Source organism: Chiloscyllium plagiosum, unplaced genomic scaffold (genome assembly GCF_037043375.1).
Source record: "Chiloscyllium plagiosum isolate Xiang-an unplaced genomic scaffold, Cpla_swu_hap1 HiC_scaffold_1, whole genome shotgun sequence".
NCBI classification, from domain to species: Eukaryota; Metazoa; Chordata; class Chondrichthyes; order Orectolobiformes; family Hemiscylliidae; genus Chiloscyllium; species Chiloscyllium plagiosum.
Window position 1 is genome coordinate 97203369 of NW_028270139.1, and position 21815 is coordinate 97225183.

General features: G+C 39.6%; 1 protein-coding gene across 3 annotated transcripts in view; it reads right to left on the minus strand.

Moving 5' to 3' along the window:
* itga1 (integrin, alpha 1) overlaps positions 1-21815 on the minus strand; it is a 235270-nt gene that overhangs the window by 39703 nt on the left and 173752 nt on the right. For 2 of the 3 annotated variants that reach the window (XM_043688299.2, XM_087989320.1), the window contains exons 19-25: positions 17878-17988; positions 12876-12961; positions 10235-10370; positions 7215-7295; positions 2597-2673; positions 2154-2243; positions 704-806 (exon numbers count right to left, since the gene is read on the minus strand). In XM_043688299.2, the coding sequence (XP_043544234.2) occupies positions 704-806; positions 2154-2243; positions 2597-2673; positions 7215-7295; positions 10235-10370; positions 12876-12961; positions 17878-17988 (684 nt within the window). Of the gene's footprint in view, positions 1-703; positions 807-1043; positions 1200-2153; positions 2244-2596; positions 2674-7214; positions 7296-10234; positions 10371-12875; positions 12962-17877; positions 17989-21815 lie in introns of those variants that run through there. The other variant, XM_087989321.1, reaches the window with a different exon arrangement.

Below are 21815 nucleotides of genomic sequence, written 5' to 3' on the forward strand. Positions count from 1 at the left end.
TGTATCCAATTTGCCAGCTCCCCTTGGATTCAATATAGACTGCATCTACCACCCTGCCCTCGTCAATCTTCCTGTTCACTTCATCAAAGAACTCTAACAAATTTGTGAGGCATGATCTCCCACTCGCAAAGCCATGCTTACTACTCCTAATCAAACACTGTCTTTCCAACTGCATGAACATATAAAATAAATTGCATGAAATATTGCCTACATATCTTCTAGCAGGTAAACTATAGATACCTCATCAGCTTCTCTTTCTGGAGAAGGGGGGCGCATAAATAGTCAATCCTTATGGGGGTTACAGGAAATTGAGCAAAATAATGTAAATCATTTAAAAATTTAGTGGTCATAACTGAAAGCTTTTAGCATCAGTTACCTCCTCTATCCTTGCATGTTTCCTGAATTTGACAGTTAATTCTTTGTAGTTTTCACAGACAAAAATATGTGACAAAAAAAATCCTTGTCATTTCCACAACTTTCTGCCAAATATTTGCCACAACATAATGATGTGCTCTTTCTATATTCAAAGTTCACGGTGTTATTTGACATATAGCTGAGGTGATGGAGGGACAAACATGGAATTATGAACTTTCTGTGATTCTATAATAAACAAACGATAGTAAAATGCTCACAAATGGCTGCTCAATTTCATATCAGGTTAGTGCTTTACCTGCTACTTAATGAAAATATTGCTCTTGCTTACCATATAAGTGATGTCTGCTGCATCACCAATCTCCTCTGTCGTTTTAATAACATCAGGAATTGTCTCATTGGCTGCTATTTTAAAATGGTCGTTCTTTATAGTCCTGAGATAAGAAAAAAACTTTTGAACACAAAACAGAAGTTTGTTGGTTTCGTGTTTGTTTTTCAGTCAATGGCATGTTTACTATGTTGTCTTGGTAAGATGTAACAATTTCAGTAACAATGTGGCCAGTTTTGTCACTGAAACAGCCAATATTGTGCTTTAAAGATAAACTCTCCAAACACAAGTCTGTAATAAGTTAAAAATCACACAACACCAGGTTATAGTCCAACAGGTTTAATTGGAAGCACACTAGCTTTCGGAGCAACACTCCTTCATCAGGTGATAGTGGAGACTACAATAACTTTGTACACCCCAGTCCAACACCGGCATCTCCAAATCATGACTACTATAACTTTGTACACCCCAGTCCAACACCGGCATCTCCAAATCAAGTCTGTAATGGCATTGTAGGTATAATTGATACTCTATCAATTCAACATACCAGCTAATATATGCTTTTTAATGCCTTCTATGCAAATATATTTTACTAGCTAAATATAATAAATTTTAGAACGATTAACAAAAATAAGTTTTAAGTTCTTACAAACATACAGTGCAATTATTAAACATTGATAGTGCCTCCTAGTTGATATGTTAGCGTGTAGGTCACTCCAAAATTGCTAACATTTATATGGAATAGTATTCACACAGCAGGCAGTCAACATAATCATATGACAAATTTTGAGCTTGTTGTTTCTAATACAAATTTTAGTTCTGCCTTAATTCGCATCTTAAACTGATACAGTTTCAACAGACAGAGAGTTGTTACTGTTTTATCTTGTGCTTTAAGCCAACACTGATCCTTGTACATTGGGATACCCAGTCTGGAGTTTCTCTGGGCTGTAGGATTGTGCACATAAACTGTCCTTGAGGCTGTTTCTTCCTTATCTCTAAGAAAGTCTCCTCCTGATATATTGTAAAACTCCTTTTTATTTACAGGAACAAATTACTGCAGATGTTGGAATCTGTACTGAAAACATAAAAACGCTGGAGATCACAGCAGGTCAGGCAGCATCCATGGAGAGAGAGCAAGCTAATGTTTTGACTTTGATGAAGAGTCATCTAGACTCGAAACGTTAGCTTGCTCTCTCTCCATGGGTGCTGCCCGACCCGTTGTGATCTCCAGCGTTTGTTGTTTTCAGTTCTTTGTTTACATTTGTATATTGCAGCTTGCTAGTGTATTGTGTAAGATCTCTTCTTTTACAATGCTCATTCTAGACTGGTATCTTCTCTTGTATCTAGTTGTTGCCAGACTTCATTTTATCAGTTACATTATCAACATTTACATGAATCTCAGTATCCTACAGCAAGTGCAGCATAGTTCTCTCAAACTGTAAGGACATGTTACCTTGAAAAGAGCAGTCCAGCTTCATACAATACTGGAACTGAGATGGTGACTTCATTGTCACTTAATGTTTCATTTTGTTCATTGCTGTCACTGAAATGTTAGAAATAGAATTTACACTTCACAAAATCTTTTCTTTTGTAGTTACAACTTAAAACAAACTTTAAAAAATTTAAACTGGTATGTTTTACCTTAACAAAACACACATAATTACAGCTCCAAACTATTTCTACTAGAATGCTACATGTTAATTTGTTGCAACAAAATATGATTTCATTCATATTTTAGAACCTTTGGAAACTGTATTCCAATGTGGTTAGTTTTCTAAATCAGCATTATTTATTCAACTAATTTTAATATGGAACTTTTATCTGCATTTAAGCATGACACCATTTGTAACAATGCAACGTTAAATGAAATGCATTTTCTTGTGCGTTTTTCTGTACCTTGTTGCATCCAGGTGTAAGTGAACATCACTGAGGAGATGAGAGGTATTGAACTCAAATTTCATTTTAAAAGAAACCTAAAAAATGACAGAAGAGTAAAGAAATAAACCAGAACAGCAGTGTCAGAAAAAAAGGGACAGACAATTGCCATTAATTCCAATCAGCCTGTGCATTCTTATTTGATCGAAATTTCTAATCTCTTCTCTTCAAAAACATTAAAGTTATTGAACTGGTTTATGATCACTTTTCTTGGTCTTCCCTATTATGGCTGGACTTTAACTTACCTGACCCATCATGAACAGGGAATTTTGGTAAGGAAATTGTGAACCTAGGAATCAACTTTGGAGGAAGAAGGGAAAGTTGGTCAGGGCTAGGTTGTGTTTTGATTTAGGAGGACAATGTCAGGAATGGGAATGTCAATGCTAGGGTCCTTATGTGGGGGAAAATGGAAATTGGAGATCTGACCAAGAGTAAGAGATGGGGTTCAGTGGGAATGGTGGGGATTTGGAGATCTGTGGGAAGAGACTTAGTGTTTTTGGAGGGATCAGAGGAGATACTGAGTGAAAGGAGATCCCAACCATAGGAGGTTGTTCAGAGACCTAGAAAGCTTGAGGTTTGGAGGTGTGGGGCTGGAGGTTAAACCCTCAAGGAAGCTGGCTTTGTCAAAGAGGGTTATTGGTATCTGGGAAAGACATTAGAGGTCTGAGATGCAGAGGTAAGTTGGGAAGGTTCATAGACCTGGATGGAGATCTTGTAGGGAGATTTGATGAGAGGCTTCTTGATAAAGTAATTTGCCCAGGCAGAGAGGCTAGATTAAGAAGGTGGCGAAAAGACATGAATGTGTTAAAGTAGCTCTTGCCAGAGCTTGCAGCCCCATTATAATATCTAAAGCGTCATCCCAGCTCCTTGAAGTAGACTTTTTTACTTTCTCACATTCCATAAGATTAGGAGCAGAATACATCATTCAGCCCACTGAGCCTTTGAGAATAGGAGTTGGGATGTCATGTTGAGGTTGTAAAGGACATCGGTGAGGCCTCTTCTGGAGTACTTTGTGCAGTTCTGGTCACCCTGTTATAGGAAGGAGATTATTAAATTGGGGAGGGTTCAGAAAGATTTACTAGGATGTTGCCAGGACTGGAAGGTTTGAGACATAAAAGTAGGCTGAATAGGCTGAGACGTGTTTGACTGGAGCATAGGAGGTCAAGGGGTGATTTTATAGAGGTCTATGAAATCATGACAGGCATAGATAAGGTGAACGGCAAGGGTCTTTTCCTTAGAATGGGTGTGTTCAAAACTAGTGGGTGTACCTTTTAAGGTGAGATGAGAAAAGGACATGAGGGGCAACTTTTTTTACACAGTGGTTTGTGTGTGGAATCAACTGCCAGAGGAAGTAGTGACTGAGGGTACAGTTATTACATTTAAAAGAAATTTAGATAAGTACATGAATAGAAAGGGTTTGGAGGAATGTGGGCCAAATACAGGCAAGTGGGAACAGTTTAGTTTGGGAATATGGTCGACATGGACTATTTGGACTGAAGGGTTTGCTTCCATACTATATGATTCTATACCTCAATGTGCCTACTCCACCCCTGTTCGGTCATGGCTGAGATATTTCTCAACCCTATTCTCCTGTCTTCTCTTCATAACCCTTGATCCCCTTATTAATCAAGAACCTATTGATCTGTTTTAAATACACTCAGTGACCTGGCCTCCACAGCCTTCTGCAGCAATGAGTTCCACAGTGTTACCACCCTCTAGCTGAAGAAATTCCTCCTCATCTCAGTTCTAAAGAATCATTCCTTCATCTTGAGACTGTACCTCTGGGTCCTGGTCACTCTTACTAGTGGAAACATCTTCTCCATGTCTGCTCCAACCAGGCTTCTCCATGTCCTTTAAGTTTCAATCATATCCTTCCTCATCCTTCTAAACTCCATAGAGTACAGACCAAGAGCCCTCAACTGCCCCTCATATGACAAGCCTTTCCTTTCTGGGATCATTCTAGTAAACTCCTGCAATGATGTCCTTTGGCTGAGATGATTGACTATCACAAACTACAAGCATCTTCCTTTGTGGTTTGTATGACTCTTGACAGAGCAGAGTCCCCTCCCCCGATTCCGATTGACTGCAGTATTCTCGGGCTCCTTGTTGCCAGTTAAATGCTGCTTGGTGTCCAGGACAGTCACCCTTACTTCTTCTTTTGATCTCAGCTCTTTTATCTAAGTTTGAATGAAGGCTGTAATGAGATTAGAAGCTTAGATGGCCTGGCAGAACACAACTGTGCATCAAAGAGTAGGTTAGTGTTGAATTAGTGCCACTTGATAGCTCTGTCAAGACTGGTTTACCACTTTCCTGATATTTGAGAAGTGACTGATAAAGCAGTAATCTGAATTGGATTTGTCCAGGGTACTGTGGACAGGACATAACCGGGCAATTACCCACTTATTCGGGTAAATGCCATTGTAACTGTACTGAAATAGTTTAGTTAGGGACTTGACAAGTTCTGAAGGACAAGTCTTCAGTACTATTCCTGGAATATTATCGGGGCCACAGCCTTTTGAGTATCCAATGTCTGTCTTCATCCATTTCATGATATCACGAGGTGTAAATCAATTTAAATATTTACTGAATGACAGGAGATCCTCAGGTGCTTTGATAGGGTGAATGTAAAATGCTTGATTTCTCTTCTGAGAGAGTAGAGAACAAGGGGTCACAATTTAATAATTAGAGAGGCAGAGACAAGGAGTTTATTTATTGTACAGTGGCTCATGAGTCTTTGGAACTTTCTTCCACAAAAAATAGTGGATGTAGAGTTTTTGAATATTTAGTAAGTCAGCGGTAGATAGATTCTTGGTAATCAAAGATATGAATGATTATCACATGTAGGCAGGATCGAACAGTAAGCAGATCAGAACGGTGTGGAGTATCACAGGATCATAGAATCCCTACAGTGTGGAAGCAGGCAATTCAGCTCATCAAATGCACACTGACCCCATGAAGAGCAGCCCACCCAGACCCTACCCCTGTGGCCTTCCCTGATCTGCTCCTGTTTCAAATCTTTGTCGGAAGGTTGGCATCTCTGAGGTTGCAAATTTTAATTGCAACCCGGAGGTCCTCTCTCCCTGTGGCCACTGATAGGTCTACCCACATTACTTTCTTGTAAGGCCTGGACCCTCCACAATTGTTATGGTCAGTATGGTGGTGGTGGTTTGGAAGTGGGAGGGGGGAGGGGGTTCCTTCTGGCAGACCTTTAGTGGCCCTGCTAAGCATGAGAGATTTTGTCTTCTGATTGACTGGTGACTCCAGATAAGTGGGCCTTCTACCCATGGGTTCTTAATTCCAGGAGAAAACCCAACCATGGCCTCCTTGTGTGACTGGCGTGTTGATCAGATAACCTTCCAACAAAGATGCAACGTGGGACTCTCACTGGCTCTCCAGCCACAGCAAGGTTACCTCAGATTACAACGCGATCTTGACCAGATGAGCCAATGGAGATGAGAAGTGGCAGTTGGAGTTTAATTCAGATAAATGCGAGCTGCTACATTTTGGGAAAGCAAATCTTAGCAGGACTTATTGCTGAACAAAGAGACCTCAGAGTGCAGGTTCATAGCTCCTTAAAAGTGGAGTTGCAGGTAGATAGGATAGTGAAGAACACGTTGGGTATGCTTTCCTTTATTGGTCAGAGTATTGAATACAGTAGTTGGGAGGTCAGGTTGCGGCTGTACAGGACGTTGGTTAGGCCAGTTTTAGAATATTGCGTGCAATTCTGGTCTCTTTCCTCTCGGAAAGACATTGTGAAACTTGAAAGGGTTCAGAAAAGATTTACAAGGATGTTGCCAGGGTTGGAGGATTTGAGCTATAGGGAGAGGCTGAACAGACTGGGGCTGTTTTCCCTGGAGCGTCGGAGGCTGAGGGGTGACCTTAAAAGAGGTTTACAAAATCATGAGGGACATGGATAGGATAAAAAGACAAAGTCTTTTCCCTGGTGTGGGGGAGTCCAGAACTAGAGGGCATAGGTTTAGGGTGAGAGGGGAAAAGATATAAAAGAGACCTAAGGGGCAACCTTTTCATGCAGAGGGTGAACATGTATGGAATGAGCTGCCAGAGGAAGTGGTGGAAGCTGGTACAATTGCAACATTTTAAAGGCATCTGGATGGGTATATGAATAGGAAGGGTTTGGAGGGATATGGGCCGGGTGCTGGCAGGTGGGACTAGATTGGGTTGGGATATCTGGTCGGCATGGACGGGTTGATCCAAAGGGTCTGTTTCTATGCTGTACATCTCTATGACTCTAAGATTCAAGAAGCACTGAAATTGTATATATGGCAACTACGTCCTTTTGATTCATTCACTAAAACACCGTCCAACTTCCTGTATTTTCTTAAACCCAAACAATTATGTAAATTTCAATCTACAATTTGTGGTAATGTGTAAAATTTATAAAGCTCGTGGAATACATGCAAGCTATTGAACCATCAATAAACCAGCTATTTGTTAAAAAAGGGAAATATTTAAAAAGTGCAAGTGATATATTAAATTTTGAAGAAATTTAACTGAAGTGATTTCTTGCTTTTGAAAGCAATGCACTGCCTTCTGGATAGCAAAACTGAACAGTTCCTACCTCTGCTCCAGGCATGAGAAAGGGATATCCCACTTTACATGTCACATTGTTGGATTCTGATGGCATGCAATCATCATTTTGCTTTAAGGAAACCAAAAGACATGTAAATTCATTGTTTTCATCGAATAATTATATCAGTTAAATGCATTGATTATCGACTTTTTGCTGTAAAGTTGTCACTGTTCTGTTACTGTTTTATTTTTGTCCCTCACTTGAAGGATTCTTTGCATTACAAACTGTTGCTGTCAGCAAGGTTACCTGGCAACCTACTTCAAAGCTTCTGTCGACATTTCTCTGTAGATGAACTGGAATATATATGGGAATGGAAACAGCAGTTTCAAAGCTCTGCAAGGTACTGCAGAGTCATGCAGAAGCACCTGCAACTATCTTGTCTCTGGTTCGCAATATCTCTCATTTAAAACAAGTTTAATCCAAGTTAGTCTGATTTATGAGAAATAAATAGAAATCATTGTTGGAAAAAAGTTGATAATTTCAGTGTACATATTCAGTAACAACTTCAAATGAATTAAAAATTCATCATCCAGTGATATCAGAATAAACACTACAAATTATTCATCACCATTCCATTTATGATCACCTATGTGTAACTGAAAGCTAATCTTCCATTTAGTTTTTTCACAAATGTAGTACAAAATCAAGTCCAACTTAGTTAACTGTCAATATGGATCCAAAAATCAGGATATTATAAGTTTAGTGCTTTATACTTAAGACATGTTTGAAATTCAGATTTTCTACTGTTGCCATCATTGTAAGCCCTGCAAAATGCGATGACTGAATTGAAAGTGATGGACTGCTAGAGTATACCTCTGTAACAGCATACCTAAAGCTGTTTGAGACACATTAGAGCATGAAACAAAGACTCTCTAGAGTAATCTATCCTTTTAGCTTTCTTGAGAGTTGATGTTATTATTTACTTGAGTAGTTGTTTGATAGAGCCTTATGGCCTCCAGGATTTGCACTCATTCAAAGCCATTTTCTGCTGTCTAATCCACTAGTCAAAGTAAGCTCTCAGACTTGAAGAAGGATTCCCAGCATGAAACTAACTATTTCACGAAATAATCTAATTTCAGCAGGCAAACAAATTTAGACCATTTTTGCACATAGCTATAATCAAGCAGTGCTATGGAGGAACACTTAGATTTACAATTACAGGAGCTAAGGCACTATTATGTGAAGTGGAGGAAAAGAGACATGCCCTATTTATCACTCAGAAGGAAGTCTTCAACATTACCTGCTCAATAGGTCATAGTGCATTATTATTAATGACACTGCCAAATTATGAAACACTACATTGACCTCAGTAAACCAGAACTAATGAAGTCATATTTGACTCAAAACTTAACTCTGTTCCTCCCTTCTTGCTGCTGACAGACCTGTTGAGAATTTTGAGGATGTTGTGTTTTTATTTGATACATTTCACAAACTCTTTAATTCTCCTAATGAAAAGCGAACCTTATAGTTCTTCTAATGCGTGCCTTGCTTATTTATGCTGCAGTGTTTCACCAGTTCAGATTGAAACTAATCATTGAAAATATGTTGGTGGAGTTACATATTAAAAGGTCCCCAATTAAAAGTGCCTTCACTCTAAAGCCAACTACATCAGACGTGATCTCATATCTGTGAACATGGGATTGCTGCAGGATGGTCAGTTGATTAGATTAGATTCCCTACAGTATGGAAACAGGCCCTTTGGGTCCACACAGACCCTCCAAAAAGCAACCCACCCAAACCCATTTGCCCACCTAATAACAACTCCTGACTAATACACCTAACACTATGGGGAGTTTAGCACGACCAATTCACCTGATCTGCACATCAATGGATCATGAGAGGAAACCCCACGCAGACACTGGGAGAATGTGCAAACTCGACACAGACAGTCACCTGGGGCAGGAATCGGACCTAGGTCCCTGACGCTGTGAGGCAGCAGTGCTAACCACTAGGCCACCATGCCACCCCAGGATTTGAGTGACATTCTACTTGCTCCTGCTTTGCCTCTTGCTTGCAGGATAAGGTATCCAAAAAATAATAAATCTGACACTGACATAGATCCCTGCATCTGTAAACCTTTGAGTTGTTAAGGGTGCCTAAAAACTGACATTTTAATAGTTTATTGTACTTCAGAATCTACTTAATTACCTGTAAAAGAGCTTTGGGAAATCTATCAATCATGAAAGGCACTTTATGAATGCAATCTTTCTTTCCATTATCTTTGTATTGAAAGCAGAGATGAATTGATGCCCTCACAGGGTTGGAGATCAATAACACTGCAACCTTATTCTTTTTCCACCTCCCGATTCATTTTCACTCAGGTACACAGAAGACTGCCATAAAGTGTAAATAATATTCGAAGAGGAGTTACAGAACCAACATTCTCACGACGTTTATTTCTGGCAGTGGTCAGGGAATTTAACATTAGCAAAATAAAACTAGTAGATGATGCTTTCTTTATTGCAGATTATCAATCTCATTGTTCCCTGTGAAACATGGATCAATAGGAAAGCTGATCAGGGCAAAGGATCCATTCAATTGGCATTGCATTCAATGTGTTTAACATTCACTCTCTCCACCACTGACACACAAGTGTACCATCAACAAGATGCACTTCAGAAACTTACCAATTTTCCTCCAACAGCACCTTACAAACCTGGAAGATTTACTATCTAGAAGGACAGAAGCTGCATTCACATGGGATTGACACTGACTGCAAGTTCCATTCCAAGGCAGGCACCATCCTGACTGGGAAATATATCACTTTTCCTTCAGTTTCGTTAGGTCAAAATCATGGAACTCCTTCCCAACATCATTGTGTGTGTACCTTTACTCGAAAGACTGCAGTGATTCCAGAAGGCAGTCTACCACCAACTTCTCCAGGGCAATTAGTGATGGACAATAAATGGCAGCATCGATGCCCATATTCAATAAACAAATCAAAAAAAAGACCTCTGTACCATTGCATACAGACACTAAGTTTATCAATAACACTATAGTTTCCTTACCTCAACTCCAATGAAATATATATTTTTAGAAAAGGTCACAGTTATTCTTGAGTTGTAGGCATTTTCCTTTTGGTTTATTAATTTAATCGCCAGACTGAACTTCTTCTGATTGGATTGAACGATGTGGGGTTTCATTCTGCAATTTAAGATCAGTATTTGTCATTTTAAGATAACATAGAAATACTATTTTTAATTGAGAAATTGAAGCAGTGGGGTAGAACGCAGGATAGCATTGACCTTTGAAGAAACCATGGATTTATTAACTTCAGCTCAGTTATGCAAGAAAAACATGTCATTGTAACCATAATGTGAGAAAATCTGTTTTCATTTGTGAATAGAGTTCATACAGCCAGGAGAGAATTCCTAGGTCTACAAATCCAACATTTAAAAACATCTGGCTAGATAGTAGACTTTTGTTCGAGGACAGAAGTTGGCTGAGGCTGAAAGTAATGAAAAAAGTGTTGTATGAGGAGAGAGGCTGGGCAGGATCTGGGCACTTTGTCCTAAATTTTAAAAACAGATTATATGTGAAACATTCCTTCAGCCACACACACTCAACATCCGTGGGCAGCACGGTGGCACAGTGGTTAGCACTGCTGCCTCACAGCGCCTGAGACCCGGGTTCAATTCCCGCCTCAGGCGACTGACTGTGTGGAGTTTGAACATTCTCCCCGTGTCTGCGTGGGTTTCCTCCGGGTGCTCCGGTTTCCTCCCACAGTCCAAAGATGTGCAGGTCAGGTGAATTGGCCATGCTAAATTGCCCGTAGTGTAAGGTAAGGGGTAAATGTAGGGGTATGGGTGGGTTGCGCTTTGGCGGGTCGGTGTGGACATGTTGGGCCGAAGGGCCTGTTTCCACACTGTAATGTAATGTAATCTAATCTAATTCATGTGCTGTACTCACTTTTTATTACCGCTCATACCCTCCCTGTTACTGCATGCCTTACATATAAGGAACGTTTGAGGACTCTGGGTCCATACACCATGGAGTTTAGAAGAATGAATGGGGAATCTAATTGAAACTTTTAAAATACTGAATGGCCTGGACAGAGTTGATATTGGAAAGATGCCTCCATTGGTAGGAGAGACTAGGACCCGAGGGCACAGCCTTTGACTAAAGGGAAGACCTTTCAGAACAAAGATAAGAACAAACTTCTTCAGCCAGAGAGTGGTAAATTTATGGAATTCACTGCCACAGAGGCAGTGGAGGCCAAGTATTTAAGACTGAGATAAACAGACAGGTTCTTGATTGGCAGGGGGATTAAGGATTACAGGGGGGAAAGTGGGAGAATGGGTTGAGGAACTTACCAGCCATGATTAAATGGTGGAGCTGACTTGGTGGGCTGAATGGCCTAATTACTGCACTGTCTTATGGTCTTACAATATCTATCGCTGTGATCCCTCATTCTCCATGCCATCTTATCCCCAAATATCTACCCCTCCCATGGTGCCTCACACCCTTTAGGCCAACCTATGCTAGTTAATTACCCACCCCCTTGACTCTTTGTTGTCCATATAATAACTTAGTGCCATTTCACACTCTGTAACTACCACCTTTTGTCCTTATGTTTATTATGCTAATTTACCTTGAATCCATCATTGGAAGATCATAAAGTCCATGCAGAGTTGAGATTTAATAAAAATCCACTAAAGGATGTTATGTGTATATTGCATACTTGACTATATTGAAAAAAAGGGTCATTCATAAAAATCCATTTACTATATTTACATCATTTGAACTACATAATGTCTTATAACAACAACATTTCATTTAAGTGACCAATCTCTTGTAACAATAAGCATTTGAATTTAGAGTCAAGAGTGGTGTGGTAGAAAAGCAAAGCAGGTCAGGCAGCATCCGAGGAGCAGGAGAATCAACGTTTTGGGCATAAGCCCTTCATCAGGAAAGTGTTGATTTTGAATTTGAATTTGAATTTGAATCTAGAGTCCTCTTTTAAGATATAAAGAACTATTTGGATTTGTCACTTGAGCAATGAAATAAAAGGAACCGAGCTGCAATAATTGATGTAAAATAAGTTGTGCAACAGTAATTCAGTAAATGAGATATTCAGGCCACATTAAAAAAAACAGTAAAATAGCCTTTTTTATGTTTAACACTCCAGACTTTTTTTTTGAAATATGTAAGATGCAGGAGTATACAAAATCCTTGGCATTTCCCTTTGAACAGTACTCCTTGGCACTTTTCACAGATCACCTTGATAGACGCCCATCTCATTTTTGCAGGTCCTCCTCTTGATAGTGGCTTTTCACAGTTTTGAGAGTTGATTTTGTCAGGCTTGTTGACAGCTCCAATGAACTTGACAGCTAATGAGTTAAAATGCTTTCTTTGCACATTCGTTCCTACTTTTAACAATTCCAAAGGTCAACTGAAGAAGGTATCCCAGAATCAGACCAAATGGATACCTTATTTCTCTGAAAGGGGATTCTCATTATCCAAAGAAATGCACAAAGGTCAGGCCAGCTCTTGCCAGGGCTTCTATGTACACTATAATCGTTGTAAGAAATAACAAAAATGTTATGTTCCCTATGCATAAAAAGGCAAGAGGAAATCAAGAGTAATACGATGAAACCTGAAATGATAATAGACATTTGTTTAACTAATTTATTTTGTAATCTTCCTTACCTATTACCCTTCAAGTCTGCTTGTGCTGTAAGTGTCAGATCATTGATGCATTCTTCATCTTCTCCACAATCCTTTGTGAAAGATACCTGATGAAGTACATTTTTAACAGTAGAATTAGAGAATACATAAACAAACTAAGCTGCAGTGATTAGAAATGAGAAATAACCTGGTTATGGAATGTGAGGAGCTACTTGGACCTGTTTGAGCTGAACAATAACTGCAGCTTTTTCAGCCCCTCTGGAGACACGTGTCACAATAGCAAAACTGTATGCTAAATATAAATGTGAACAAACTGCATGTAGAACAGTTTATCCTGCAGTACAACATGTAATTATTCTTTAAAGACGTGAACTCCATCTAAAACCAAAAATACTGATTCTGCAGCAAAATAAAACAGTGCCAACCAGCTCCATACATATCATTGCCACTCAGCCTAATTTAGCAGTCCTAATCTTTTCCCTGAAAGAGCAGTCACGATATGGAAACATGGCAAATAAAAAGTCCTTTTCCTTAAGGAAATATGGAATAGATATGGATTATATTACTGTAATTTTAACATTAAAACCGTATTAAAGATAGCCACTTAATATTACCTAAGTAAGTGATGCCTACATTCCATGAATAAATAAAAAGATCTATTGGATGCCCTAAAATTAACTGGCTCAAAAATTACAACCTTTTTGTAAGGTTGTGGGGTTGGATTAATGAGTAGCATGTCTGTTACATTTTAATTCAAAAAATGTTGAGATTTTTTTAAAAATCCATTTTTAAAATATACTGACCATTGTTGATCGCTTTTATCTCTTGACTGAGTGTTTCTGAGTTGATATAAAGTCTGTATTATTAATTTGCTATGATGCCAGCTGATGGTAATACTGGACAAATCTGATTCCAGAGTGAGGAATCAAATGCATTAAAGGTGTGAGGTTAGAGTCTGTCTGTATCCCAATCTTGAGTCAGACTGGTTCAATTTCCAAAGTAGAATTTATAAAATATTACATGGATTGACTGCCTGCAGATCGTACAGGTGACCCCATTTTAAGAAAATGATTTATTTCTATTGAACAAAAGACTGACAAAAAAGACAATTGGGAAAGATCTTATTATAAGTAGCAAATGTATTTAACACTTTGTTCCAGCATATCTTTTACAGACACTCAACCCCAGTGAAGTATCACTCCTATCGTTACATAAAAATAATCAAACAACTGATGAGGTTATAAACATTTCCTTACAGCAACTTTTTGCTGATTTACCACATGATTCTTTCCTCAAGATTCAAAGACAACCTAACTCAATCACTTTTTCACTGAACTCTAAGGAAATATGTTTTGCCACTAAGTCTGACTGCTTTTAAGGTGCTTATCAGCGTATCTACCGGCATGGATCTTCTCTTCTGAATGGATACTGCTTTTGGCTACCTCTGGCCTTTTTTTTTCTTCTGAATCATTAAAGAGACGAGAAATGGTTTTGAATTACAGGACTACGACATGGTCTTTTTCAATCTTATACCAAATTTTCTGCCAACTTGGTTAAGGTCTAATTTCTGCCCTGTTTAGAGACCAATGGGAAATTATAGGATGAAATTTTCCGTGGTGAGAATTATATACATACATATGAAATAGGAATAGAAGTAGGCCACTCAGCCCTCAAGCCTGGTCCACTAAGAAGGAAGATCATGGCTATTCTGTTTGCGTTTCAAATTTCATGTTCCCATCTAGCCTTGATAACCTTCGACTCTCTTGTCTAGCAAGAATCTATGATATGTAGGAGCCATGCTGCATCTATGATATGCTGGGGTGTACAAAGCTAAAAATGACACAACGCCAAGTTAGAGTGCAACAGGTTTATTTGGAAACATTAGCTTTTGGAGTGTTGTTCCTTCATCAGGTATCTATGGAGCAGGACCATAGACACAGAATTTATAGCAGAAGATTACAGTGTCATGCAACTCAAATGATATATTGAGCAAACCTAGATTGCTGTTAGGTTTTTCATCTTTTAGAATGGGTTTGCTGGTTTTGGTTCATTTCTATGTAAATCCTAGAACTTCTTTTAAGTCACTTTCTCACGATAACTTAAGGTTTTATAAAAAAAAGTGACATCTCAGCTCAGACAATGCATTAAAGGTGTGAGGTGAGAGTCTGTCTGTATCCCAGTCTTGAGTCAGATTGGTTCTATTTTCAAAGTGGAATTTATAAAATATTACATGGATTGACTACCTGCAGATCGTACAGGTCACCCCACTACACTATTTTCTCTCTCTCATTTTCTCTCTCTTTTTCTCTCTCTCTCTTGCACACACGCACACACCCTCTCACAGGCTTATACTCCACCACATTCACACGCACACTTTAGCAAGAATGCACACATGTTAACACACACACTTACATGTTTGGAGATGCCAGTGTTGGACTGGGGTGTACAAAGTTAAAATTCATACAACACCAAGTTTAATTGGAAGCACTAGCTGATGAAGGAGCAGTACTACGAGAGGTAGTGCTTCCAATTAAACCTGTTGGACTGTAACTTGGTGTTGTGATTTTTAACTTTGTTCTCTCTCTCTCTCTCTCTCTCTCATGTGTATATACACACACACACAATTAAGTGTATGGGGAGAAATTATATTTGCAGATACATTCTATTTTGCTCAAAAAGTACACAATCTACAGGCAGTCAATCCATGTAATATTTCATAAATTCTATTTTGGAAATATAACCAATCTGACTCAAGATTGGAATACAGACAGACTCTAACCTCACACCTTTAATGCATTGTCTGAGTTGACATGTTACCTTTTTTATAAAACCCTAAGTCACAGTCTCAAGATAACTTAAAAGAAGTTCTGGGATTTACATATTAATGAACCAAAATCTGCAACCCATTCTAAAAGATGAAAGACTTAACAGCAACCTAGGTTTGCTCAATAAATCATTTCAGTTGCATGACACTAATCTTTTGCTAGAAAGTCTGTGTCTTGTGGTCCTGCTGCACAGCTACCTGGAGAAGGAGCAGTGCTCCAAAAGCTAATACTTCCAAATAAACCTGTTGGATTATAATCTGGTGTTGTGATTTTTAACTTGAGCAAGAATCTAGTGCATGATGGCTCAGTGGTTAGCACTACTGCCTCACAGCGCCAGGGACCTGGGTTTGATTACCACCTGGGTGACTGTCTGTCTGTGAGGAGTTTGCATAGTCTCCCTGTCTCTGCGTGGGCTTCCTCCCACAATCCAAAGATCAACAGGTTAGGTGAATTGGCCATGCTAAATTGCCCATAGTGTTAGGTGCATTAGACAGGAGTATGTATAGGTTAGGGGTATGGGTGGGTTACACTTCAGAGGGTTGGTGTGGACTTGTTGGGCCGAAGAGCTTGTTTTCACACTGTAGGGAATTTAACTTAATCTATTCACCTCTGTGTTAAAATATTCAACAAACTCACATCAGCCACCTTCTAAAACAAAGGATTCTAATGTCATACAATCTTCTGAGTCAGAAAGAAAAGCTCTTCATTTCTGCCCAGAATGGGGGTTTCCTAATTCTTAAACTGTGTCCACTAGTTCTGGACTCAGGGACAAGAGAGAACCTCCTTTTCACCTCCACCTTGTCAAGACCATTCAAATTTTATACACTTCAACCAATCCACCATCAATCTTCTAAACGCAAGTGGGAACAAGCCCAATCTATCCAATCTCTCTCTTATAAACTAACCCTTAAATATGGCACAGTATTGGAGATGTGGTCACACTAATGCCCTGTATAACTGAAGCATGTCATCCTTAAGTCTATGTACATTTCTGCTTCCAATTAAGGATAGCATCCCATTAGCCTTCTTGATTAAGTGTTGTAGCTACACACTAGTATTTTGTGAAAATCTAGATCTCCCTACACTTTGGAATTCCTCAGTCATTCTCCATTTACTTAATACTTTGCTTTATTATTCTTCTTACTAGAGTGAACAGCACATTGTCCCACAATGTACTTCATCTCAATGTACACTCAGCCTATTAATAGTTGTCTGCAAAATCCTTATGTTTTCTTCACAATGTACTTTCCTTCTCATATGAGTGTCACCTAAAAATTTAGCTACAATGTCTTTACTCTCCTCATCTATGTCAACGACGTACACTGCGAAGAGTTGAAGCACCAAAACCTGTGTGAATCCACTCATCTGAATGATGAACCTGTGGAATTCTTTACCACAGTGGGCTATTGAGGCTGGATTGTGAAGTATACTTAAGGCTAAGATCAGATTATTTTAAATCATTAAGTGAGTCGAGCGTTATGGGCCTAAGACAGGAAAGTGGAGTTTCAGATTATCAGATCAGCCATGGCTTTGTTGAATGATAGGATGAACATAATGAGTCAAATGAACAACCTCTACCCTTATGGTCTTTCCTAGTTGGACTCAGCCTTCTGCAGCTCCTGTAGTCATTTCTGCTCTGAGTCTGTAAATGGTGGGCCTGCCTAGGTACTCAGGGAATTTCTCCTAGTTATAATAAAAATAAAATAAAAACAACTTCCATCACTTACTCCCAAAACCACCATACTATCCATGGACTATCCAAGTCAACTCTTGCCAATCTCTGCCTCTCTACCCAACTTCGTGGCCTCTCAAAAAATCATGCCAATCTATAATCTTTTACCCACACCATGACCACTTCAACTCCCTACATCAAATTAGTGTTGTCTCATGTCTACCCACAATACACTATTAATCCCATTGCTCCTCATAAGACCTAACCCAATTTAAGTCAAACCATTCCCCTACTCACCACATTTTTCCCTTATACAAACAATGCCAACTCACCCAGTATCTACCATGGGCAGATTTAAGAGCTCTGCTGAGATGAATTGGACTTCTAAGTTTATATTACAGACTTCACTATATTTAATGATATATCAGGGTTTACAATTTGTTTCATCAAATACGTTTCGAATAAGAAATGTTTGACTCGCTTCAAAAACCCAAAGGATTATAGAAATAACAGAACATTAAATTACCAAAGCTTTCCTTTCATTTGGTAAGCTGGCATCTAGAACTGGTCCTTCCTCTGGATTTGATAATGCAAACTCCACCAGAATCTCCACGGGGTTTAGAAAATCTGGAGCATCCTGAAAAATAGCCAAAGGCAAAGAAATCACATTTGAGGATGGGCAGTCACACACAAACAGTAGTGACACACCAGGAGACACAGAGCAGTGGGACACAGAGCAGTGGGACACAGAGCAGTGGGACACAAACAACAGCCATATACATTGATGTATCAAATGCAAGTATTCTTTAAAAGTAGTCGCATGATGAACATTAAACTAATGTCTGCTTAAAATAACACCACACAGGTCGGTATCCCATCACCAAATCACCCTTGTGAGTTCTTGACATTGATCCAGCTTCCTCAGATCCAGCTCTGAGTGAGCAGGATGTCTGACAGGCTTATATCTGTCAGTCAGGACTCCCTGATTGGGACTGTTAACCTGGTCCAATTAGGGAATTCATATTCCATGAGGTCCACATGGCTGATCTTTGTTACAATCGCTACAGTGCTAAAGTCACTTTTGTTGAAAAGTCAGTGCACTGAAACCTTGGAGATAATTTGTATCACCAATGAAAGAGGGTTGGGTCAAATGAGATGCAAACTTTTAGAAATCTTAAAGCTGACACCAGCCTGGATCAAATCCTTCCACTTCCCAGTATAATGGAGAGTGGGGCTGGGTGACACATAGACATAGAACATAGAACGTTACAGCACAGTACAGGCCCTTTGGCTCTCAATGTTACGCCGACCTGTGAAAATAATCTGATGCCCAACTAACCTATACCATTCCATTATTATCTATATGTATGTCCAATGCCCATTTAAATGCGGCGAGTCTACTACTGTTGAAGGCAGGCCGTACCTTGCCCCTACTACTCTCAGACTGAAGAAACTACCCCTGATATCTGTCCTAAATTTATAACCCCTCAATTTAAAGCTATGTCCCCTCATGTTAGTCTTCACCACCTGAGGAAAAAGGCTCTCACTGACAACCTTATCTAATCCTCTGATTATTTTCTACGTCTCGATTAAGTTACCTCTCAACCTTCTTCTCTCCAATGAAAACAGCCTCAGTTCCCTCAGCCTTTCCTCATAAGACCTTTCTTCCATACCAGTCAACATCCTAGTAAATCTCCTCTGAACCCTTTCCAAAGCTTCCACATTCTTCCTGTAATGCGGTGATCAGAACTGCACGAAATACTCCAGGTGCGGACTTACCAGTGTCTTGTATAGCTGAAGCATGATCTCATGGCTCTGGAACTCAATCCTCCTACCAATAAATGCCAACACACCATATGCCGCCTTAACAACCCTATCAACCTGGGTGGCAACTTTCAGGGATTTATGCACCTGGACACCAAGATTTCTCTGTTTATCTACACTGCCAATAATTTTAACATTAGCCCAATATTCTGCATTCCTGTTATTTCTTCTGAAGTGAACTACCTCTCAACTTTTCCACATTAAATTCCATTTGCCACTTCTCAGCCCAGCTTTGTATCTTATCTATGACCCTCTGTAACCCACACCATCCTTTGGCACTATCCACAACCCTGCCTACCTTAGTGTCATCCGCACATTTACTAACCGATCCTTCTTACACCCACCTCCAAATCATTTATAAAAATGACAAACAGCAGTGCCCCTAAAACAGATCCATGTGGCACACCACTGGTAACTGAGCTTCAGGATGAACATTTCCCATCGACCACTGCCCTCTGTCTTCTTTCAGCTAGCCAACTTCTGATCCAAACCGCTAAATCACCTTCGATCCTGAAATCCGTATTTTGAGCAATAGCCTATCATGTGGAACCTTATCAAATGCCTTACTGAAGTGCATATACACCACATCAACCGCTTTACCTTCATCACCTTCTCAAAGAACTCAATAAGGTTAGAGGGGCATGACCTACCCTTCACAAAACCGTGTTGACTATCCCTAATCAAATTATTCCTTTCCAGATGATTATAAATCCTATTTCTTATAACCTTTTCCAACACCTTACCCACAACCAAAGTAAGGCTTACTGGCCTATAATTACCAGCGCTGTCCCGACTCCTCTTCTTAAACAGGGAACAACATTTGCTATCGTCTAGTCTTCTGGCACTACTCCTGTCGACAATGATGACATAAAGATCAAAGCCAAAGGCTCTGCAATCTCCTCCCTGGCTTCCCAGAGAATCTGAGGATATATCCCGTTGAGCCTCAGGGTCTTCTCTATTTTCAGATCTTCCAAAATTGTTAGAACCTCCTCTTTGTCAACCTCAATCCCACATAATCTTGTAACCTGTATCTCTGTATTCTCATTAACATTGCCCTTTTCCAATGTGAATACTGACGAAAAGTGTTCATTAAGCACTTCCCTTACGTCCTCAGATTCCACACACGACTTTCCACTACTTTTTTTGATTGGCCCTAATCTTACTCTAGTTATTCTTTTATTCCTGATCTACCTATAGTTGGCCTTAGGGTTTTCCTTGATCCTATCCTCCAACAACTTCTCATGTCCCCTCCTGGCTCTTCTTAGCCCTCGCTTTAGATCTTTTCTGGCTAACTTATAACTCTCCAGCCCCCTATCTGAGCCTTCATGCCTCATCCTCACATAAACTTCCTTCTTCCTCTTGACAAAAGCTTCAACTTCTTTAGTAAACTATGGCTCCCTCTCTTGACAACTACCTCCCTGTCTGTTAGGTATATATTATCAAGGATCTGCAGGAGCTGTTCCTGAAATGAGCTCCACATTTCAAATGTGTCCATCCCCTGCCGTTTCCTTCCCCATCCTATGCATCCTAAATCTTGCCTAATTGCATCATAATTGTCTTTCCCCAGTTATACCTCTCTTCCCAGTGGTAGATACCTATCCCTGCCCATCGCTATAATAAACATAACCTAATTGTGGTCACTATCGTGTGGTTACTATCGCCAAAGTGCTCACCTGCCTCCAAATCTAACACCTGGCTGGGTTAATTTCCCATTACCAAATCCAATATAGCATCGCCTCTTGTTGGCCTGTTTACATACTCTGTCAGAAAACACTCCTGCACACATTCAACAAAAACTGACCCATCTAAACTACTTGAACTATAGTATTCCCAGTCAATATCGGGGAAATTAAAGTCCCCCATAACAGCTACCCTGTTACTCTCGCTCCTATTGAGAATCATCTTTGCTATCTTTATATCTCCACCAAAGAGGAGGGTTATCTAATTAAATGTCAAGATGAAGTCCAAGCTCTTTTATGCAGAGAGAATTGGCTTTCTGCCTCCAAGGAATGGACAGCTCACTTGATTCACAATTCGCCCCCAGAAAATGAAACATGGAGGTGGGAATGAGTCAAAAATCTATCTTCAGTGCAGTTCCACCACAATTTTCCTGAATCCCAAATCCAACCCTGTAACTATAGATCCAGGCATTTGAATCACAAAAAGAGTCATACAGAATGAAAGCTGACCCTCTAGTTTCCCAAACTGAACTTGTCCCATTTGCCTGTGCCTGGCCATAAACCTTTTCTATTCATGTACCTGTCAAAGTGTCTTTTAAATGTTGTAATTGTACCCACCTCTACCATTTCCTCTGGCAGTTCATTTCATATAGAAATCACCTTCTGTGTGAAAAGGTTGCCCTCAGGTCCCTCTTAAATCTTTCTCCTTTCATGGAAAAAAATGCCCTCTGGTTTTGAACTCCCCTACCCTATGGAAATGATCTTCGTTATTCACCTTATCTATGACCCTCATGAGTTTACAAACCTCTGTATGATAACCTATCAACCTCCTATACTCCAGTGAAAAAGGTTCCAGCCTATCCAGCCTTTCTTCATAACTCAAATTTTCCTATCTAGATAACATCTTGTAAATCTTTTCTTAACATTTACCAATTTACTAATATCCTTCTTAAAGCAGGGC